At 50.0% G+C, this 23,557-nt stretch overlaps 1 protein-coding gene across 1 annotated transcript; it reads right to left on the bottom strand.

Moving 5' to 3' along the window:
- Positions 1 to 9,106: 9,106 nt before the first annotated feature.
- On the bottom strand, positions 9,107 to 23,247 carry LOC148590674 (uncharacterized; the record flags this gene model as incomplete). Its single annotated transcript, XM_088538767.1, has 3 exons — positions 23,232 to 23,247; positions 22,480 to 23,184; positions 9,107 to 9,826 (listed from the first exon to the last, which is right to left on the bottom strand). Coding segments are annotated over exons 1-3 (1,441 nt in total), but the record flags the coding sequence as incomplete, so codon positions are not given.
- Between the last annotated feature and the right edge of the window lie 310 nt (positions 23,248 to 23,557).

Raw genomic sequence — 23,557 nt, 5'->3', positions numbered from 1 at the left:
GAACCCCATTTGGAGTGAAGCTGTAAAGAGCATGCCAAGGGAAGTGTGAAGCAGTGCCAAGACTCATGCTGGGCACACTTTGTGGCTGGGATGAGAAACAGGCTTGATGATTCTGTTTTGCTGCCGAAAGCAATGCTGGAAGCGCGCTTTAGTGTAAGCGTGGAGTTGAGCGAGGGAAGAAGCGCAGAGCCCCATTTGGAGTGAGGCTGTAAAGAGCATGCCAAGGGAAGTGTGAAGCAGTGCCAAGACTCATGCTGGGCACACTTTGTGGCTGGGATGAGAAACAGGCTTGATGATTCTGTTTTTCTGCCAAAAGCAAAGCTGGAAGCGCGCTTTAGTGTAAGCGTTGAGTTCAGCGAGGGAAGAAGCGCAGAGCCCCATTTGGAGTGAGGCTGTAAAGAGCATGCCAAGGGAAGTGTGAAGCAGTGCCAAGACTCATGCTGGGCACACTTTGTGGGTGGGATGAGAAACAGGCTTGATGATTCTGTTTTGCTGCCGAAAGCAATGCTGGAGGCGCGCTTTAGTGTAAGCATGGAGTTGAGCGAGGGAAGAAGCGCAGAGCCCCATTTGGAGTGAGGCTGTAAAGAGCATGCCAAGGGAAGAGTGAACAAGTGTCAAGACTCATGCTGGGCACACTTTGTGGCTGGGATGAGAAACAGGCTTGATGATTCTGTTTTGCGGCCGAAAGCAATGCTGGAAGCGCGCTTTAGTGTAAGCGTGGAGTTGAGCGAGGGAAGAAGCTCAGAGCCCCATTTGGAGTGAGGCTGTAAAGAGCATGCCAAGGGAAGTGTGAAGCAGTGCCAAGACTCATGCTGGGCACACTTTGTGGTTGGGATGAGAAACAGGCTTGATGATTCTGTTTTGCTGCCGAAAGCAATGCTGGAAGCGTGCTTTAGTGTAAGCGTGGAGTTGAGCGAGGGAAGAAGCGCAGAGCCCCATTTGGAGTGAGGCTGTAAAGAGCATGCCAAGGGAAGTGTGAAGCCGTGCCAAGACTCATGCTGGGCACACTTTGTGGCTGGGATGAGAAACAGGCTTGATGATTCTGTTTTGCTGCCGAAAGGAATGCCGGAAGCGCGCTTTAGTTTAAGCGTGAAGTTGAGCAAGGGAAGAAGCACAGAACCCCATTTGGAGTGAGGCTGTAAAGAGCATGCCAAGGGAAGTGTGAAGCAGTGCCAAGACTCATGCTGGGCACACTTTGTGGCTGGGATGAGAAACAGGCTTGATGATTCTGTTTTGCTGCCGAAAGCAATCCTGGAAGCACGCTTTAGTGTAAGCGTGGAGTTCAGCGAGGGAAGAAGCGCAGAGCCCCATTTGGAGTGAGGCTGTAAAGAGCATGCCAAGGGAAGTGTGAAGCAGTGCCAAGACTCATGCTGGGCACACTTTGTGGCTGGGATGAGAACAAGCTTGATGATTCTGTTTTGCGGCCGAAAGCAATGCTGGAAGCGCGCTTTAGTGTAAGCGTGGAGTTGAGCGAGGGAAGAAGCGCAGAGCCCCATTTGGAGTGAGGCTGTAAAGAGCATGCCAAGGGAAGTGTGAAGCAGTGCCAAGACTCATGCTGGGAACACTTTGTGGCTGGGATGAGAAACAGGCTTGATGATTCTGTTTTTGCTGCCGAAAGCAATGCTGGAAGCGCGCTTTAGTGTAAGCGTGGAGTTGAGCGAGGGAAGAAGCGCAGAGCCCCATTTGGAGTGAGGCTGTAAAGAACATGCCAAGGGAAGTGTGAAGCAGTGCAAAGACTCATGCTGGGCACACTTTGTGGCTGGGATGAGAAACAGGCTTGATGATTCTGTTTTGCGGCCGAAAGCAATGCTGGAAGCACGCTTTAGTGTAAGCGTGGAGTTGAGCGAGGGAAGAAGCGCAGAGCCCCATTTGGAGTGAGGCTGTAAAGAGCATGCCAAGGGAAGTGTGAAGCAGTGCCAAGACTCATGCTGGGCACACTTTGTGGGTGGAATGAGAAACATGCTTGATGATTCTGTTTTGCTGCCGAAAGCAATGCTGGAAGCGCGCTTTAGTTTAAGTGTGAAGTTGAGCGAGGGAAGGAGCACAGAACCCCATTTGGTGTGAGGTTGTAAAGAGCATGCCAAGGGAAGTGTGAAGCAGTGCCAAGACTCATGCTGGGCACACTTTGTGGCTGGGATGAGAAACAGGCTTGATGATTCTGTTTTGCTGCTGAAAGCAATCCTGGAAGCGCGCTTTAGTGTAAGCGTGGAGTTCAGCGAGGGAAGAAGCGCAGAGCCCCATTTGGAGTGAGGCTGTAAAGAGCATGCCAAGGGAAGTGTGAAGCAGTGCCAAGACTCATGCTGGGCACACTTTGTGGCTGGGATGAGAAACAGGCTTGATGATTCTGTTTTGCGGCCGAAAGCAATGCTGGAAGCGCTCTTTAGTGTAAGCGTGGAGTTGAGCGAGGGAAGAAGCGCAGAGCCCCATTTGGAGTGAGACTGTAAAGAGCATGCCAAGGGAAGTGTGAAGCAGTGCCAAGACTCATGCTGGGCACACTTTGTGGCTGGGATGAGAAACAGGCTTGATGATTCTGTTTTGCTGCCGAAAGGAATGCCGGAAGCGCGCTTTAGTTTAAGCGTGAAGTTGAGCAAGGGAAGAAGCACAGAACCCCATTTGGAGTGAGGCTGTAAAGAGCATGCCAAGGGAAGTGTGAAGCAGTGCCAAGACTCATGCTGGGCACACTTTGTGGCTGGGATGAGAAACAGGCTTGATGATTCTGTTTTGCTGCCGAAAGCAATCCTGGAAGCGCGCTTTAGTGTAAGCGTGGAGTTGAGCGAGGGAAGAAGCGCAGAGCCCCATTTGGAGTGAGGCTGTAAAGAGCATGCCAAGGGAAGTGTGAAGCAGTGCCAAGACTCATGCTGGGCACACTTTGTGGCTGGGATGAGAAACAAGCTTGATGATTCTGTTTTGCGGCCGAAAGCAATGCTGGAAGCGCGCTTTAGTGTAAGCGTGGAGTTGAGCGAGGGAAGAAGCGCAGAGCCCCATTTGGAGTGAGGCTGTAAAGAGCATGCCAAGGGAAGTGTGAAGCAGTGCCAAGACTCATGCTGGGAACACTTTGTGGCTGGGATGAGAAACAGGCTTGATGATTCTGTTTTTGCTGCCGAAAGCAATGCTGGAAGCGCGCTTTAGTGTAAGCGTGGAGTTGAGCGAGGGAAGAAGCGCAGAGCCCCATTTGGAGTGAGGCTGTAAAGAACATGCCAAGGGAAGTGTGAAGCAGTGCAAAGACTCATGCTGGGCACACTTTGTGGCTGGGATGAGAAACAGGCTTGATGATTCTGTTTTGCGGCCGAAAGCAATGCTGGAAGCACGCTTTAGTGTAAGCGTGGAGTTGAGCGAGGGAAGAAGCGCAGAGCCCCATTTGGAGTGAGGCTGTAAAGAGCATGCCAAGGGAAGTGTGAAGCAGTGTCAAGACTCATGCTGGGCACACTTTGTGGGTGGAATGAGAAACATGCTTGATGATTCTGTTTTGCTGCCGAAAGCAATGCTGGAAGCGCGCTTTAGTTTAAGTGTGAAGTTGAGCGAGGGAAGGAGCACAGAACCCCATTTGGTGTGAGGTTGTAAAGAGCATGCCAAGGGAAGTGTGAAGCAGTGCCAAGACTCATGCTGGGCACACTTTGTGGCTGGGATGAGAAACAGGCTTGATGATTCTGTTTTGCTGCTGAAAGCAATCCTGGAAGCGCGCTTTAGTGTAAGCGTGGAGTTCAGCGAGGGAAGAAGCGCAGAGCCCCATTTGGAGTGAGGCTGTAAAGAGCATGCCAAGGGAAGTGTGAAGCAGTGCCAAGACTCATGCTGGGCACACTTTGTGGCTGGGATGAGAAACAGGCTTGATGATTCTGTTTTGCGGCCGAAAGCAATGCTGGAAGCGCTCTTTAGTGTAAGCGTGGAGTTGAGCGAGGGAAGAAGCGCAGAGCCCCATTTGGAGTGAGACTGTAAAGAGCATGCCAAGGGAAGTGTGAAGCAGTGCCAAGACTCATGCTGGGCACACTTTGTGGCTGGGATGAGAAACAGGCTTGGTGATTCTGTTTTGCTGCCAAAAGCAATCCTGGAAGCGCGCTTTAGTGTAAGCGTGGAGTTGAGCGAGGGAAGAAGCGCAGAACCTCATTTGGAGTGAGGCTGTAAAGAGCATGCCAAGGGAAGTGTGAAGCAGTGCCAAGACTCATGCTGGGCACACTTTGTGGCTGGGATGAGAAACAGGCTTGATGATTCTGTTTTGCTGCCGAAAGCAATGCTGGAAGCGCGCTTTAGTGTAAGCGTGGAGTTGAGCGAGGGAAGAAGCGCAGAACCCCATTTGGAGTGAGGCTGTAAAGAGCATGCCAAGGGAAGTGTGAAGCAGTGCCAAGACTCATGCTGGGCACACTTTGTGGCTGGGATGAGAAACAGGCTTGATGATTCTGTTTTGCTGCCGAAAGCAATGCTGGAAGCGCGCTTTAGTGTAAGCGTGGAGTTGAGCGAGGGAAGAAGCGCAGAGCCCCATTTGGAGTGAGTCTGTAAAGAGCATGCCAAGGAAAGTGTGAAGCAGTGCCAAGACTCATGCTGGGCACACTTTGTGGCTGGGATGAGAAACAGGCTTGATGATTCTGTTTTGCTCCCGAAAGCAATGCTGGAAGCGCGCTTTAGTTTAAGCGTGGAGTTGAGCGAGGGAAGAAGCGCAGAACCCCATTTGGAGTGAGGCTGTAAAGAGCATGCCAAGGGAAGTGTGAAGCAGTGCCAAGACTCATGCTGGGCACACTTTGTGGCTCGGATGAGAAACAGCCTTGATGATTCTGTTTTGCGGCCGAAAGCAATGCTGGAAGCGCGCTTTAGAGTAAGCGTGGAGTTGAGCGAGGGAAGAAGCGCAGAGCCCCATTTGGAGTGAGGCTGTAAAGAGCATGCCAAAGGAAGTGTGAAGCCGTGCCAAGACTCATGCTGGGCACACTTTGTGGCTGGGATGAGAAAGAGGCTTGATGATTCTGTTTTGCTGCCGAAAGCAATGCTGGAAGAGCGCTTTAGTGTAAGCGTGGAGTTGAGCGAGGGAAGAAGTGCAGAGCCCCATTTGGAGTGAGGCTGTAAAGAGCATGCCAAGGCAAGTGTGAAGCAGTGCCAAGACTCATGCTGGGCACACTTTGTGGCTGGGATGAGAAACAGGCTTGATGATTCTGTTTTGCTGCCGAATGCAATGCTGGAAGCGCGCTTTAGTGTAAGCGTGGAGTTGAGCGAGGGAAGAAGCGCAGAGCCCCATTTGGAGTGAGGCTGTAAAGAGCATGCCAAGGGAAGTGTGAAGCAGTGCCAAGACTCATGCTGGGCACACTTTGTTGGTGGGATGAGAAACAGGCTTGATGATTCTGTTTTGCTCCCGAAAGCAATGCTGGAAGCGCGCTTTAGTGGAAGCGTGGAGTTCAGCGAGGGAAGAAGCGCAGAGCCCCATTTGCTAGTGAGGCTGTAAAGAGCATGCCAAGGGAAGTGTGAAGCAGTGCCAAGACTCATGCTGGGCACACTTTGTGGCTGGGATGAGAAACAGGCTTGATGATTCTGTTTTGCTGCCGAAAGCAATGCTGGAAGCGCGGCTGAGGGAGCTGGGCCTGTTCAGCCTGGAGAAGAGAAGGCTGAGAGGGGATCTAATCAGTGTATATAAATACCTCAAGGGAGGGAGTGCAGAGGACGGGGATGGTCTCTTTTCAGTGGTGGCCACTGATAGGACTAGAGGAAATGGCCGGAAACTGAAACATCAAAAATTCCATAGGAACTTAAGGAAAAATTTCTTAACAGTGAGGGTGACAGAGCACTGGAACAGGCTGCCCAGAGAGGTTGTGGAGTCTCCTTCTCTGGAGATCTTCAAAACCCGCTTGGATGCTGTCCTGTGCCACGTGCTTTAGGTGTCCCTGCGTATGCAGGGGGGTTGGACTAGATGATCTCTAGAGGTCCCTTCCAACCCTAAGCATTCTATGGTTCTATGATTCTATGATTCTATGATTCTGTTTTGCTGCCGAAAGCAATCCTGGAAGCGCGCTTTAGTGTAAGCGTGGAGTTGAGCGAGGGAAGAAGCGCAGAACGCCATTTGGAGTGAGGCTGTAAAGAGCATGCCAAGGGAAGTGTGAAGCAGTGCCAAGACTCATGCTGGGCACACTTTGTGGCTGGGATGAGAAACAGGCTTGGTGATTCTGTTTTGCTGCCGAAAGCAATGCTGGAAGCGCGCTTTAGTGTAAGCGTGGAGTTGAGCGAGGGAAGAAGCGCAGAGCCCCATTTGGAGTGAGGCTGTAAAGAGCATGCCAAGGTAAGTGTGAAGCAGTGCCAAGACTCATGCTGGGCACACTTTGTGGCTGGGATGAGAAACAGGCTTGGTGATTCTGTTTTGCTGCCGAAAGCAATCCTGGAAGCGCGCTTTAGTGGAAGCGTGGAGTTGAGCGAGGGAAGAAGCGCAGAGCCCCATTTGGAGTGAGGCTGTAAAGAGCATGCCAAGGGAAGTGTGAAGCCGTGCCAAGACTCATGCTGGGCACACTTTGTGGCTGGGATGAGAAACAGGCTTGATGATTCTGTTTTGCTGCCGAAAGGAACGCCGGAAGCGCGCTTTAGTTTAAGCGTGAAGTTGAGCAAGGAAAGAAGCACAGAACCCCATTTGGAGTGAGGCTGTAAAGAGCATGCCAAGGGAAGTGTGAAGCAGTGCCAAGACTCATGCTGGGCACACTTTGTGGCTGGGATGAGAAACAGGCTTGATGATTCTGTTTTGCTGCCGAAAGCAATCCTGGAAGCGCGCTTTAGTGTAAGCGTGGAGTTGAGCGAGGGAAGAAGCGCAGAGCCCCATTTGGAGTGAGGCTGTAAAGAGCATGCCAAGGGAAGTGTGAAGCAGTGCCAAGACTCATGCTGGGCACACTTTGTGGCTGGGATGAGAAACAAGCTTGATGATTCTGTTTTGCGGCCGAAAGCAATGCTGGAAGCGCGCTTTAGTGTAAGCGTGGAGTTGAGCGAGGGAAGAAGCACAGAACCCCATTTGGAGTGAGGCTGTAAAGAACATGCCAAGGGAAGTGTGAAGCAGTGCAAAGACTCATGCTGGGCACACTTTGTGGCTGGGATGAGAAACAGGCTTGATGATTCTGTTTTGCGGCCGAAAGCAATGCTGGAAGTGCGCTTTAGTGTAAGCGTGGAGTTGAGCGAGGGAAGAAGCGCAGAGCCCCATTTGGAGTGAGGCTGTAAAGAGCATGCCAAGGGAAGTGTGAAGCCGTGCCAAGACTCATGCTAAGCACACTTTGTGGTTGGGATGAGAAACAGGCTTGATGATTCTGTTTTGCTGCCGAAAGGAACGCCGGAAGCGCGCTTTAGTTTAAGCGTGAAGTTGAGCAAGGGAAGAAGCACAGAACCCCATTTGGAGTGAGGCTGTAAAGAGCATGCCAAGGGAAGTGTGAAGCAGTGCCAAGACTCATGCTGGGCACACTTTGTGGGTGGAATGAGAAACAGGCTTGATGATTCTGTTTTGCTGCCGAAAGCAATGCTGGAAGCGCGCTTTAGTTTAAGTGTGAAGTTGAGCGAGGGAAGAAGCACAGAACCCCATTTCGGGTGAGGTTGTAAAGAGCATGCCAAGGGAAGTGTGAAGCAGTGCCAAGACTCATGCTGGGCACACTTTGTGGCTGGGATGAGAAACAGGCTTGATGATTCTGTTTTTGCTGCCGAAAGCAATGCTGGAAGCGCGCTTTAGTGTAAGCGTGGAGTTCAGCGAGGGAAGAAGCGCAGAGCCCCATTTGGAGTGAGGCTGTAAAGAGCATGCCAAGGGAAGAGTGAACAAGTGCCAAGACTCATGCTGGGCACACTTTGTGGCTGGGATAAGAAACAGGCTTGATGATTCTGTTTTGCTGCCGAAAGGAACGCCGGAAGCGCGCTTTAGTTTAAGCGTAAAGTTGAGCGAGGGAAGAAGCACAGAAGCCCATTTGGAGTGAGGCTGTAAAGAGCATGCCAAGGGAAGTGTGAAGCAGTGCCAAGACTCATGCTGGGCACACTTTGTGGCTGGGATGAGAAACAGGCTTGATGATTCTGTTTTGCTCCCGAAAGCAATGCTGGAAGCGCGCTTTAGTGTAAGCGTGGAGTTGAGCGAGGGAAGAAGCGCAGAGCCCCATTTGGAGTGAGGCTGTAAAGAGCATGCCAAGGGAAGTGTGAACAAGTGCCAAGACTCATGCTGGGCACACTTTGTGGCTGGGATGAGAAACAGGCTTGATGATTCTGTTTTTCTGCCGAAAGCAATGCTGGAAGCGCGCTTTAGTGTAAGCGTGGAGTTGAGCGAGGGAAGAAGCGCAGAGCCCCATTTGGAGTGAGGCTGTAAAGAGCATGCCAAGGGAAGTGTGAACAAGTGCCAAGACTCATGCTGGGCACACTTTGTGGCTGGGATGAGAAACAGGCTTGATGATTCTGTTTTTCTGCCGAAAGCAATGCTGGAAGCGCGCTTTAGTGTAAGCGTGGAGTTGAGCGAGGGAAGAAGCGCAGAGCCCCATTTGGAGTGAGGCTGTGTTAGGTCCGGTATCCGAACTGACAGGGAGAGAGACAACCACCATAGATATATTGTCTTTTATTAATAGAAGAAAGATAATAAGTATTACCAGCTAGCTGGGGTCCGGGCTTTCCCACGCAGGGGTCACACCACGGACCCCGACCACTTCGAGCGTCCCTCTTTTATACCGTTCTTACCCAAGAGTGTTCCCCCTCCCGTTTTCCTGTTTTGCATTCTTGTTAATGTTATCTATTTTGCTGAATTAAAACATCTGGATAAGCAGCCCCCCTATCATCCTGACTGAGGGCAGGGCACCCTAACCCCGCCACCTATCAAGGGTCCAGACCTTGCCATGAGCAGGGCATCCTGACCCTGCCATCTATCAAGGGTTCTGCCCCTGTCATGAGCAAGACATCCGGACTCTGCCAGTTATCATGGGTCCTTGTGCTCTAAGACTCAGCTTATTCTACATTAGCTATTTAACCCCTACCTTCCCTGCTAATGCACCCTACATTCCCCCCTTTTTCTTTTGCTAATATCAGAGAATCCTTTCTCGATCTTTCTGAGTTTGTCGCATGAACATTATGTGCATAGAATTAACTCGATTTGTAGCTTTTTCCATTACCCCCATTACACATTTCCACATTATACAGATACACAGTAACAGTAATAACAGAATTACAAATACGCGTAATCCTTCTTTTATCAGTCCTGATATCCACCCAGGTAACCCTCCAAACAATGACTCTAGCCATCCGTCCATCAGTCCTTCTTCCCGTGTTATCTTCTGAGTGTGTTCCTTGAGCCAGCGCAATTGTTGTTGAATCGATTGTCTATGGTCCGACAGGTTAAAACAACATAGTCCTTCAAACTCCTCACATCCCTGTCCATGGGCGAGGAGCAAGAAGTCTATAGCCGCTCTGTCCTGTAGTAGTGCGTGTCGCAGGCTGTTCTGATCGAGCAGGAGTTGTTCCAGTACCTTGGTTGTCACATTTGCTTGCTTCTCACTCCAACAGGCTAACTTCGAAAGCTCCCTTAATGCATTTCCTGCTGCAGCTCCTGGCACAAAGATAGCTAAGGCGACCCGCGCGGTTACAGATATTAATTGTACATTATCATCACATTCCGGTGTTAAACCAAGGGAACGCTTTTGCCTTCTTTGTTCCTGCTTCATAGTTAACAACTTAGCTTTAGACGGGGCTATCATTGCCAGTTGCCCTAAATAACACGGTCCCCCATAGGCATTCTTAGGTATTCCCTGCCATGCTCTATCCCCACAAATTAGAAACACTCCATCTGGCAAGGCCTTAGCAGTATCATTATTCCATAGTAAATCTGTCCTATTATGTACCTGTCCTGATGGATCCCCCCCATATGCTCCTAAGGGTAATCCCGCAGGGTACCGTTCTTGTAACCCATCGACTGTCCCATTTATCCCACAGAATGTCCCGTTTGCATATATGGGACCGAAGGTTCCATCTCCTCCTATGGTCTTATGCCAGTCGAATATTGGGTCGGGAGATACATCAGTCCAACCCGAAGCATTCCACCATTGGGGCCTAGGGCCTCCTTTAATTATAATGTTCCATTGTGCCAGGAGTCTCACTCCTCCCTTTTCTCCAAAAAACTTGTCCCCAAACATAAAACACGTTTGGGTCCAATTATTGGAACTATTTCCAATTGCTTGTGCCCCCATCAAATTGAGCTCTTGGGGGTCCCAAGGCAATGAGGTATTTAATCCCTTAATTAGCCTTGCGGCACATTCCGAGGCACTTACTACCCCTGAACAGTTTCCCGTAGATACCTTTTTAAAACTGTTGTCATCAAATCCCGGCTTCCCAAACAAGCAGGTTCTGAATGGATTACTAGCGGTGGTGAGGGACAGGCAGAATTCCTGATTCCCTGTGTTATTTGCCCAAGTCACCCACATATTACTTCTCTCTTCTATGTTGTATATCCCATTAGAACACCTCAGAATCATAATTAGCAGGACCATAATTACCCAAATTGTGTTACTGTACATTTTTCCTAATTAATTTCAATTTCAGAGGATTGTTACTATTCCTTCGGACCTCCCACTCCTCTGCTTTCTTCCGCTCTTCTTTGTTTAGCTTCCGGACGTGGGAATGGTGAATCCAATGTCCTATTCCATCGACCTTAACGGCAGTGGGTGTTACTAAAATTACTACATAAGGTCCCTTCCATCTGCTTTCTAATGTTTTTGGGTCATGCCTTTTTACGCACACCCAATCTCCAGGTTCGATATCCATTTCTGACCCCTTCTGATTTCTTTTATACCAGTTTTGTAGTAATGGGAATAACTCATCTTGTATTTCTTTTAAGATCTACATCTCTTTCCTCATTCCTGAGTTTTTAGTTATTCCCTTCCTTATCTCTAACGGATATACTGGGGGTAGGGTCCCAAACATTATTTCAAATGGTGTAAAGTCTAGTACATATGGAGTTATCCGGACCCGGTATAGGACAAAAGGTAGCATTGTTACCCAGTTCTCTTCAGTCTCTTTTACTAGCTTAGCAAGGGTTTCCTTTAAGGTTCTGTTCATCCTTTCCACCTGACCCGAACTTTGAGGATTATAGGCACAATGCAATTTCCAGTTGGTTCCCAGTGCTCGGGCTAATTCCTGTGTAACCCTTGCCACAAAAGCTGGTCCATTATCAGACCCGATGCTCACCGGTATCCCATATCTGGGGATTATTTCTTCCAAAAGTTTTTTCGCTACCACCTGGGCTGTTTCTTGCTTAGTGGGAAAGGCCTCCACCCACCCTGAAAAGGTGTCTACTAATACCAACAGATATCTATATCCGTATTTACCTGGTTTTATTTCTGTAAAGTCTACTTCCCAATGCCTTCCAGGCTCACCACCCCTTTCCCTTATACCTTCATGTACCTTCCTGACCCTCGATGGTTTCATTTCCTGACATGCTTGACACCCCTCTATTATCCCTCTTAATATTTTCCTCTGATCTTGGAATCTCAACCCAAACTTTTCTATTAACAGTCCCATTTTTCTTTCCCCCAAGTGTGTGGTACTGTGTAACTGTTGCGCCATCTTCTGTCCCAACCGCTTAGGAATTAACATTCTTCCTTCTGTATCGTAATGTCCTTCTCCTGCACTTTGCTTTTATGCAACCTTTCGAATCCACTCCCTCTCCTCCAGGGTGTATTCATCCTTCCAATTTCCTCTTCCTCTCTTAAAGTGTTGTGAGTCAGGGCTAGTACCCTTTGTATTTGTCCTTCTAACACAGCTCGCCGGGCTGCAATATCTGCAGCTGCATTTCCTCTACTTATCGTATCGGTTTTCTTCTGATGTCCTAAGGTATGCACAATTGCCACTGCTTTTGGTTTCTGCAAAGCTGACAGCAAGTGCAAAACCTCTTCTTTGTTTCGGATTTCTTTTCCAATGGGAATCCTTCATCGATAAGGTTCTGCTGCCCGGTGGGTCTCCCGTCCTCTCCCGGCACCAACTTTCGTGCCTCGGTCAGGATCCTTTCACGCTCTTCGGTCGTAAACAGCACTTTTAAAAGCTGCTGACAGTCATCCCAGGTAGGGTTGTGCGTAAACAAGATGGATTCTAATAAATCAATTAACGCCCCCAGTTTCTCGGAAAAGGAGGGGTTTTGACTTTTCCAATTATACAAATCGCTAGAAGAGAATGGCCAGTATTGATACGTACGCTGTCCCTGTGGCCCAGTTGTTCCAATCGTTCTAACTGGGAAGGCATGGGTGGTACTTGATATTCCTTCTTCATCTTCTCTTTGATGAGATCGTGTCCTATATGCGGGACCCCTATCTTCCCTTCTCTCCCTTCTCCCCCTTCTTTGATCACTACTACTCGCCTCCCTTTGTGCCTCGGGCAGAGGTACGTAAGGGGGGGGGTTATGCCTGCTTTCTTCGTCTAATATTTCTGGATATAAGGTCGAATCTGGTAGTACTGCTTTTTTCCCTTCCTTTCTCACTACGTAAATATCAACTTTTCCGTCTTTTCTACCCTCCCCCAAAAGAGGTTTCAGCCATGGGGGTGGATACAGAACCAAATCCTCCCATGTGATTATATATGGAAATTGATCTGGGTGTCCTTCTGACCCAGGTCTCATTATTACCTCTTTTACTCTCCTTATTAATTCTAAATCAAAACTTCCCTCTCTCGGCCAGCCTACATCAAAACTTGGCCACTCACTTTTACAAAATGCCTCCCATCGGTTTTTATACACTTCTACAGACAAATTATGTGCCCGACGTTTAACATATCCAAAATGATTTAACATAAATGACAAAGGGGTGGATTTCCCTTGTCCCATTGTATCAAGCTCGTCGCTTAAAACCAAAGTTAATACAACTGCCAGTAAACCAGTAAGGGCGATTATTAACAGAATTCGCCCTTCCCACACCGGTCTCCTTTCGTCAAGGAGATACGGTGTACCCAAACAACCTAACCAACCACCCTTCCTTCTCGTGGGAGTCTGAGGGACGTCTCCCTCAGACTCCAGCCGACTATCCTTCGGTGCGTCCACCTGGATTTCTGTCGGCTCACTCTCACCCCCTGAGGCCTCCCTTGACTTATTATCTTTCTCTATCTCTTTCTCCTCCCCTGCATTCGGATCCCGGACGAGCCCCCAAATGTTAGGTCCGGTATCCGAACTGACAGGGAGAGAGACAACCACCATAGATATATTGTCTTTTATTAATAGAAGAAAGATAATAAGTATTACCAGCTAGCTGGGGTCCGGGCTTTCCCACGCAGGGGTCACACCACGGACCCCGACCACTTCGAGCGTCCCTCTTTTATACCGTTCTTACCCAAGAGTGTTCCCCCTCCCGTTTTCCTGTTTTGCATTCTTGTTAATGTTATCTATTTTGCTGAATTAAAACATCTGGATAAGCAGCCCCCCTATCATCCTGACTGAGGGCAGGGCACCCTAACCCCGCCACCTATCAAGGGTCCAGACCTTGCCATGAGCAGGGCATCCTGACCCTGCCATCTATCAAGGGTTCTGCCCCTGTCATGAGCAAGACATCCGGACTCTGCCAGTTATCATGGGTCCTTGTGCTCTAAGACTCAGCTTATTCTACATTAGCTATTTAACCCCTACCTTCCCTGCTAATGCACCCTACAGCTGTAAAGAGCATGCCAAGGGAAGTGTGAAGCAGTGCCAAGACTCATGCTGGACACACTTTGTGGGTGGGATGAGAAACAGGCTTGATGATTCTGTTTTGCGGCCGAAAGCAATCCTGGAAGCGCGCTTTAGTGTAAGCGTGGAGTTGAGCGAGGGAAGAAGCGCAGAGCCCCATTTGGAGTGAGGCTGTAAAGAGCATGCCAAGGGAAGTGTGAAGCAGTGCCAAGACTCATGCTGGGCACACTTTGTGGCTGGGATGAGAAACAGGCTTGATGATTCTGTTTTGCTGCCGAAAGCAATGCTGGAAGCGCGCTTTAGTGTAAGCGTGGAGTTCAGCGAGGGAAGAAGCGCAGAGCCCCATTTGGAGTGAGGCTGTAAAGAGCATGCCAAGGGAAGTGTGAAGCCGTGCCAAGACTCATGCTGGGCACACTTTGTGGCTGGGATGAGAAACAGGCTTGATGATTCTGTTTTGCGGCCGAAAGCAATGCTGGAAGCGCGCTTTAGTGTAAGCGTGGAGTTGAGCGAGGGAAGAAGCGCAGAGCCCCATTTGGAGTGAGGCTGTAAAGAGCATGCCAAGGAAAGTGTGAAGCAGTGCCAAGACTCATGCTGGGCACACTTTGTGGCTGGGATGAGGAACAGGCTTGTTGATTCTGTTTTGCTGCCGAAAGCAATGCTGGAAGCGCGCTTTAGTGTAAGCGTGGAGTTGAGCGAGGGAAGAAGCGCAGAGCCCCATTTGGAGTGAGGCTGTAAAGAGCATGCCAAGGAAAGTGTGAAGCAGTGCCAAGACTCATGCTGGGCACACTTTGTGGCTGGGATGAGAAACAGGCTTGATGATTCTGTTTTTCTGCCGAAAGCCATCCTGGAAGCGCGCTTTAGTGTAAGCGTGGAGTTGAGCGAGGGAAGAAGCGCAGAGCCCCATTTGGAGTGAGGCTGTAAAGAGCATGCCAAGGGAAGTGTGAACAAGTGCCAAGACTCATGCTGGGCACACTTTGTGGCTGGGATGAGAAACAGGCTTGATGATTCTGTTTTGCTGCCGAAAGCAATGCTGGAAGCGCGGTTTAGTGTAAGCGTGGAGTTCAGCGAGGGAAAAAGCGCAGAGCCCCATTTGGAGTGAGGCTGTAAAGAGCATGCCAAGGGAAGTGTGAAGCCGTGCCAAGACTCATGCTGGGCACACTTTGTGGCTGGGATGAGAAACAGGCTTGATGATTCTGTTTTGCGGCCGAAAGCAATGCTGGAAGTGCGCTTTAGTGTAAGCGTGGAGTTGAGCGAGGGAAGAAGCGCAGAGCCCCATTTGGAGTGAGGCTGTAAAGAGCATGCCAAGGGAAGTGTGAAGCCGTGCCAAGACTCATGCTAAGCACACTTTGTGGTTGGGATGAGAAACAGGCTTGATGATTCTGTTTTGCTGCCGAAAGGAACGCCGGAAGCGCGCTTTAGTTTAAGCGTGAAGTTGAGCAAGGGAAGAAGCACAGAACCCCATTTGGAGTGAGGCTGTAAAGAGCATGCCAAGGGAAGTGTGAAGCAGTGCCAAGACTCATGCTGGGCACACTTTGTGGGTGGAATGAGAAACACGCTTGATGATTCTGTTTTGCTGCCGAAAGCAATGCTGGAAGCGTGCTTTAGTTTAAGTGTGAAGTTGAGCGAGGGAAGAAGCACAGAACCCCATTTCGGGTGAGGTTGTAAAGAGCATGCCAAGGGAAGTGTGAAGCAGTGCCAAGACTCATGCTGGGCACACTTTGTGGCTGGGATGAGAAACAGGCTTGATGATTCTGTTTTGCTGCCGAAAGCAATCCTGGAAGCGCTCTTTAGTGTAAGCGTGGAGTTGAGCGAGGGAAGAAGCGCAGAGCCCCATTTGGAGTGAGGCTGTAAAGAGCATGCCAAGGGAAGTGTGAAGCAGTGCCAAGACTCATGCTGGGCACACTTTGTGGCTGGGATGAGAAACAGGCTTGATGATTCTGTTTTGCGGCCGAAAGCAATGCTGGAAGCGCGCTTTAGTGTAAGCGTGGAGTTGAGCGAGGGAAGAAGCGCAGAGCCCCATTTGGAGTGAGGCTGTAAAGAGCATGCCAAGGGAAGTGTGAAGCAGTGCCAAGACTCATGCTGGGCACACTTTGTGGCTGGGATGAGAAACAGGCTTGGTGATTCTGTTTTGCTGCCGAAAGCAATGCTGGAAGCGCGCTTTAGTGTAAGCGTGGAGTTGAGTGAGGGAAGAAGCGCAGAACCTCATTTGGAGTGAGGCTGTAAAGAGCATGCCAAGGGAAGTGTGAAGCAGTGCCAAGACTCATGCTGGGCACACTTTGCGGCTGGGATGAGAAACAGGCTTGATGATTCTGTTTTGCTGCCGAAAGCAATGCTGGAAGCGCGCTTTAGTGTAAGCGTGGAGTTCAGCGAGGGAAGAAGCGCAGAGCCCCATTTGGAGTGAGGCTGTAAAGAGCATGCCAAGGGAAGTGTGAAGCCGTGCCAAGACTCATGCTGGGCACACTTTGTGGCTGGGATGAGAAACAGGCTTGATGATTCTGTTTTGCGGCCGAAAGCAATGCTGGAAGCGCGCTTTAGTGTAAGCGTGGAGTTGAGCGAGGGAAGAAGCGCAGAGCCCCATTTGGAGTGAGGCTGTAAAGAGCATGCCAAGGAAAGTGTGAAGCAGTGCCAAGACTCATGCTGGGCACACTTTGTGGCTGGGATGAGGAACAGGCTTGTTGATTCTGTTTTGCTGCCGAAAGCAATGCTGGAAGCGCGCTTTAGTGTAAGCGTGGAGTTGAGCGAGGGAAGAAGCGCAGAGCCCCATTTGGAGTGAGGCTGTAAAGAGCATGCCAAGGAAAGTGTGAAGCAGTGCCAAGACTCATGCTGGGCACACTTTGTGGCTGGGATGAGAAACAGGCTTGATGATTCTGTTTTTCTGCCGAAAGCAATGCTGGAAGCGCGCTTTAGTTTAAGCGTGGAGTTGAGCGAGGGAAGAAGCGCAGAGCCCCATTTGGAGTGAGGCTGTAAAGAGCATGCCAAGGGAAGTGTGAACAAGTGCCAAGACTCATGCTGGGCACACTTTGTGGCTGGGATGAGAAACAGGCTTGATGATTCTGTTTTGCTGCCGAAAGCAATGCTGGAAGCGCGGTTTAGTGTAAGCGTGGAGTTCAGCGAGGGAAAAAGCGCAGAGCCCCATTTGGAGTGAGGCTGTAAAGAGCATGCCAAGGGAAGTGTGAAGCCGTGCCAAGACTCATGCTGGGCACACTTTGTGGCTGGGATGAGAAACAGGCTTGATGATTCTGTTTTGCGGCCGAAAGCAATGCTGGAAGTGCGCTTTAGTGTAAGCGTGGAGTTGAGCGAGGGAAGAAGCGCAGAGCCCCATTTGGAGTGAGGCTGTAAAGAGCATGCCAAGGGAAGTGTGAAGCCGTGCCAAGACTCATGCTAAGCACACTTTGTGGTTGGGATGAGAAACAGGCTTGATGATTCTGTTATGCTGCCGAAAGGAACGCCGGAAGCGCGCTTTAGTTTAAGCGTGAAGTTGAGCAAGGGAAGAAGCACAGAACCCCATTTGGAGTGAGGCTGTAAAGAGCATGCCAAGGGAAGTGTGAAGCAGTGCCAAGACTCATGCTGGGCACACTTTGTGGGTGGAATGAGAAACACGCTTGATGATTCTGTTTTGCTGCCGAAAGCAATGCTGGAAGCGTGCTTTAGTTTAAGTGTGAAGTTGAGCGAGGGAAGAAGCACAGAACCCCATTTCGGGTGAGGTTGTAAAGAGCATGCCAAGGGAAGTGTGAAGCAGTGCCAAGACTCATGCTGGGCACACTTTGTGGCTGGGATGAGAAACAGGCTTGATGATTCTGTTTTGCTGCCGAAAGCAATCCTGGAAGCGCTCTTTAGTGTAAGCGTGGAGTTGAGCGAGGGAAGAAGCGCAGAGCCCCATTTGGAGTGAGGCTGTAAAGAGCATGCCAAGGGAAGTGTGAAGCAGTGCCAAGACTCATGCTGGGCACACTTTGTGGCTGGGATGAGAAACAGGCTTGATGATTCTGTTTTGCGGCCGAAAGCAATGCTGGAAGCGCGCTTTAGTGTAAGCGTGGAGTTGAGCGAGGGAAGAAGCGCAGAGCCCCATTTGGAGTGAGGCTGTAAAGAGCATGCCAAGGGAAGTGTGAAGCAGTGCCAAGACTCATGCTGGGCACACTTTGTGGCTGGGATGAGAAACAGGCTTGGTGATTCTGTTTTGCTGCCGAAAGCAATCCTGGAAGCGCGCTTTAGTGTAAGCGTGGAGTTGAGTGAGGGAAGAAGCGCAGAACCTCATTTGGAGTGAGGCTGTAAAGAGCATGCCAAGGGAAGTGTGAAGCAGTGCCAAGACTCATGCTCGGCACACTTTGCGGCTGGGATGAGAAACAGGCTTGATGATTCTGTTTTTGCTGCCGAAAGCAATGCTGGAAGCGCGCTTTAGTGTAAGCGTGGAGTTGAGCGAGGGAAGAAGCGCAGAGCCCCATTTGGAGTGAGGCTGTAAAGAGCATGCCAAGGGAAGAGTGAACAAGCGCCAAGACTCATGCTGGGCACACTTTGTGGCTGGGATAAGAAACAGGCTTGATGATTCTGTTTTGCTGCCGAAAGGAACGCCGGAAGCGCGCTTTAGTTTAAGCGTAAAGTTGAGCGAGGGAAGAAGCACAGAAGCCCATTTGGAGTGAGGCTGTAAAGAGCATGCCAAGGGAAGTGTGAAGCAGTGCCAAGACTCATGCTGGGCACACTTTGTGGCTGGGATGAGAAACAGGCTTGATGATTCTGTTTTGCGGCCGAAAGCCATGCTGGAAGCGCGCTTTAGTGTAAGCGTGGAGTTGAGCGAGGGAAGAAGCGCAGAGCCCCATTTGGAGTGAGGCTGTAAAGAGCATGCCAAAGGAAGTGTGAAGCCGTGCCAAGACTCATGCTGGGCACACTTTGTGGCTGGGATGAGAAAGAGGCTTGATGATTCTGTTTTGCTGCCGAAAGCAATGCTGGAAGAGCGCTTTAGTGTAAGCGTGGAGTTGAGCGAGGGAAGAAGTGCAGAGCCCCATTTGGAGTGAGGCTGTAAAGAGCATGCCAAGGCAAGTGTGAAGCAGTGCCAAGACTCATGCTGGGCACACTTTGTGGCTGGGATGAGAAACAGGCTTGATGATTCTGTTTTGCTGCCGAATGCAATGCTGGAAGCGCGCTTTAGTGTAAGCGTGGAGTTGAGCGAGGGAAGAAGCGCAGAGCCCCATTTGGAGTGAGGCTGTAAAGAGCATGCCAAGGGAAGTGTGAAGCAGTGCCAAGACTCATGCTGGGCACACTTTGTTGGTGGGATGAGAAACAGGCTTGATGATTCTGTTTTGCTCCCGAAAGCAATGCTGGAAGCGCGCTTTAGTGGAAGCGTGGAGTTCAGCGAGGGAAGAAGCGCAGAGCCCCATTTGCTAGTGAGGCTGTAAAGAGCATGCCAAGGGAAGTGTGAAGCAGTGCCAAGACTCATGCTGGGCACACTTTGTGGCTGGGATGAGAAACAGGCTTGATGATTCTGTTTTGCTGCCGAAAGCAATGCTGGAAGCGCGGCTGAGGGAGCTGGGCCTGTTCAGCCTGGAGAAGAGAAGGCTGAGAGGGGATCTAATCAGTGTATATAAATACCTCAAGGGAGGGAGTGCAGAGGACGGGGATGGTCTCTTTTCAGTGGTGGCCACTGATAGGACTAGAGGAAATGGCCGGAAACTGAAACATCAAAAATTCCATAGGAACTTAAGGAAAAATTTCTTAACAGTGAGGGTGACAGAGCACTGGAACAGGCTGCCCAGAGAGGTTGTGGAGTCTCCTTCTCTGGAGATCTTCAAAACCCGCTTGGATGCTGTCCTGTGCCACGTGCTTTAGGTGTCCCTGCGTATGCAGGGGGGTTGGACTAGATGATCTCTAGAGGTCCCTTCCAACCCTAAGCATTCTATGGTTCTATGATTCTATGATTCTATGATTCTGTTTTGCTGCCGAAAGCAATCCTGGAAGCGCGCTTTAGTGTAAGCGTGGAGTTGAGCGAGGGAAGAAGCGCAGAACGCCATTTGGAGTGAGGCTGTAAAGAGCATGCCAAGGGAAGTGTGAAGCAGTGCCAAGACTCATGCTGGGCACACTTTGTGGCTGGGATGAGAAACAGGCTTGGTGATTCTGTTTTGCTGCCGAAAGCAATGCTGGAAGCGCGCTTTAGTGTAAGCGTGGAGTTGAGCGAGGGAAGAAGCGCAGAGCCCCATTTGGAGTGAGGCTGTAAAGAGCATGCCAAGGTAAGTGTGAAGCAGTGCCAAGACTCATGCTGGGCACACTTTGTGGCTGGGATGAGAAACAGGCTTGGTGATTCTGTTTTGCTGCCGAAAGCAATCCTGGAAGCGCGCTTTAGTGGAAGCGTGGAGTTGAGCGAGGGAAGAAGCGCAGAGCCCCATTTGGAGTGAGGCTGTAAAGAGCATGCCAAGGGAAGTGTGAAGCCGTGCCAAGACTCATGCTGGGCACACTTTGTGGCTGGGATGAGAAACAGGCTTGATGATTCTGTTTTGCTGCCGAAAGGAACGCCGGAAGCGCGCTTTAGTTTAAGCGTGAAGTTGAGCAAGGAAAGAAGCACAGAACCCCATTTGGAGTGAGGCTGTAAAGAGCATGCCAAGGGAAGTGTGAAGCAGTGCCAAGACTCATGCTGGGCACACTTTGTGGCTGGGATGAGAAACAGGCTTGATGATTCTGTTTTGCTGCCGAAAGCAATCCTGGAAGCGCGCTTTAGTGTAAGCGTGGAGTTGAGCGAGGGAAGAAGCGCAGAGCCCCATTTGGAGTGAGGCTGTAAAGAGCATGCCAAGGGAAGTGTGAAGCAGTGCCAAGACTCATGCTGGGCACACTTTGTGGCTGGGATGAGAAACAAGCTTGATGATTCTGTTTTGCGGCCGAAAGCAATGCTGGAAGCGCGCTTTAGTGTAAGCGTGGAGTTGAGCGAGGGAAGAAGCACAGAACCCCATTTGGAGTGAGGCTGTAAAGAACATGCCAAGGGAAGTGTGAAGCAGTGCAAAGACTCATGCTGGGCACACTTTGTGGCTGGGATGAGAAACAGGCTTGATGATTCTGTTTTGCGGCCGAAAGCAATGCTGGAAGTGCGCTTTAGTGTAAGCGTGGAGTTGAGCGAGGGAAGAAGCGCAGAGCCCCATTTGGAGTGAGGCTGTAAAGAGCATGCCAAGGGAAGTGTGAAGCCGTGCCAAGACTCATGCTAAGCACACTTTGTGGTTGGGATGAGAAACAGGCTTGATGATTCTGTTTTGCTGCCGAAAGGAACGCCGGAAGCGCGCTTTAGTTTAAGCGTGAAGTTGAGCAAGGGAAGAAGCACAGAACCCCATTTGGAGTGAGGCTGTAAAGAGCATGCCAAGGGAAGTGTGAAGCAGTGCCAAGACTCATGCTGGGCACACTTTGTGGGTGGAATGAGAAACAGGCTTGATGATTCTGTTTTGCTGCCGAAAGCAATGCTGGAAGCGCGCTTTAGTTTAAGTGTGAAGTTGAGCGAGGGAAGAAGCACAGAACCCCATTTCGGGTGAGGTTGTAAAGAGCATGCCAAGGGAAGTGTGAAGCAGTGCCAAGACTCATGCTGGGCACACTTTGTGGCTGGGATGAGAAACAGGCTTGATGATTCTGTTTTTGCTGCCGAAAGCAATGCTGGAAGCGCGCTTTAGTGTAAGCGTGGAGTTCAGCGAGGGAAGAAGCGCAGAGCCCCATTTGGAGTGAGGCTGTAAAGAGCATGCCAAGGGAAGAGTGAACAAGTGCCAAGACTCATGCTGGGCACACTTTGTGGCTGGGATAAGAAACAGGCTTGATGATTCTGTTTTGCTGCCGAAAGGAACGCCGGAAGCGCGCTTTAGTTTAAGCGTAAAGTTGAGCGAGGGAAGAAGCACAGAAGCCCATTTGGAGTGAGGCTGTAAAGAGCATGCCAAGGGAAGTGTGAAGCAGTGCCAAGACTCATGCTGGGCACACTTTGTGGCTGGGATGAGAAACAGGCTTGATGATTCTGTTTTGCTCCCGAAAGCAATGCTGGAAGCGCGCTTTAGTGTAAGCGTGGAGTTGAGCGAGGGAAGAAGCGCAGAGCCCCATTTGGAGTGAGGCTGTAAAGAGCATGCCAAGGGAAGTGTGAACAAGTGCCAAGACTCATGCTGGGCACACTTTGTGGCTGGGATGAGAAACAGGCTTGATGATTCTGTTTTTCTGCCGAAAGCAATGCTGGAAGCGCGCTTTAGTGTAAGCGTGGAGTTGAGCGAGGGAAGAAGCGCAGAGCCCCATTTGGAGTGAGGCTGTGTTAGGTCCGGTATCCGAACTGACAGGGAGAGAGACAACCACCATAGATATATTGTCTTTTATTAATAGAAGAAAGATAATAAGTATTACCAGCTAGCTGGGGTCCGGGCTTTCCCACGCAGGGGTCACACCACGGACCCCGACCACTTCGAGCGTCCCTCTTTTATACCGTTCTTACCCAAGAGTGTTCCCCCTCCCGTTTTCCTGTTTTGCATTCTTGTTAATGTTATCTATTTTGCTGAATTAAAACATCTGGATAAGCAGCCCCCCTATCATCCTGACTGAGGGCAGGGCACCCTAACCCCGCCACCTATCAAGGGTCCAGACCTTGCCATGAGCAGGGCATCCTGACCCTGCCATCTATCAAGGGTTCTGCCCCTGTCATGAGCAAGACATCCGGACTCTGCCAGTTATCATGGGTCCTTGTGCTCTAAGACTCAGCTTATTCTACATTAGCTATTTAACCCCTACCTTCCCTGCTAATGCACCCTACATTCCCCCCTTTTTCTTTTGCTAATATCAGAGAATCCTTTCTCGATCTTTCTGAGTTTGTCGCATGAACATTATGTGCATAGAATTAACTCGATTTGTAGCTTTTTCCATTACCCCCATTACACATTTCCACATTATACAGATACACAGTAACAGTAATAACAGAATTACAAATACGCGTAATCCTTCTTTTATCAGTCCTGATATCCACCCAGGTAACCCTCCAAACAATGACTCTAGCCATCCGTCCATCAGTCCTTCTTCCCGTGTTATCTTCTGAGTGTGTTCCTTGAGCCAGCGCAATTGTTGTTGAATCGATTGTCTATGGTCCGACAGGTTAAAACAACATAGTCCTTCAAACTCCTCACATCCCTGTCCATGGGCGAGGAGCAAGAAGTCTATAGCCGCTCTGTCCTGTAGTAGTGCGTGTCGCAGGCTGTTCTGATCGAGCAGGAGTTGTTCCAGTACCTTGGTTGTCACATTTGCTTGCTTCTCACTCCAACAGGCTAACTTCGAAAGCTCCCTTAATGCATTTCCTGCTGCAGCTCCTGGCACAAAGATAGCTAAGGCGACCCGCGCGGTTACAGATATTAATTGTACATTATCATCACATTCCGGTGTTAAACCAAGGGAACGCTTTTGCCTTCTTTGTTCCTGCTTCATAGTTAACAACTTAGCTTTAGACGGGGCTATCATTGCCAGTTGCCCTAAATAACACGGTCCCCCATAGGCATTCTTAGGTATTCCCTGCCATGCTCTATCCCCACAAATTAGAAACACTCCATCTGGCAAGGCCTTAGCAGTATCATTATTCCATAGTAAATCTGTCCTATTATGTACCTGTCCTGATGGATCCCCCCCATATGCTCCTAAGGGTAATCCCGCAGGGTACCGTTCTTGTAACCCATCGACTGTCCCATTTATCCCACAGAATGTCCCGTTTGCATATATGGGACCGAAGGTTCCATCTCCTCCTATGGTCTTATGCCAGTCGAATATTGGGTCGGGAGATACATCAGTCCAACCCGAAGCATTCCACCATTGGGGCCTAGGGCCTCCTTTAATTATAATGTTCCATTGTGCCAGGAGTCTCACTCCTCCCTTTTCTCCAAAAAACTTGTCCCCAAACATAAAACACGTTTGGGTCCAATTATTGGAACTATTTCCAATTGCTTGTGCCCCCATCAAATTGAGCTCTTGGGGGTCCCAAGGCAATGA

The sequence above is a fragment of the Tinamus guttatus genome, unplaced genomic scaffold (genome assembly GCF_059628265.1).
Source record: "Tinamus guttatus ecotype Peru unplaced genomic scaffold, ASM5962826v1 Tinamus_guttatus_pri_ptg001162l, whole genome shotgun sequence".
Taxonomy (NCBI): Eukaryota; Metazoa; Chordata; class Aves; order Tinamiformes; family Tinamidae; genus Tinamus; species Tinamus guttatus.
Note: the sequence above shows the minus strand (reverse complement) of the source record. Positions and strands in the feature narration are given on the sequence as shown.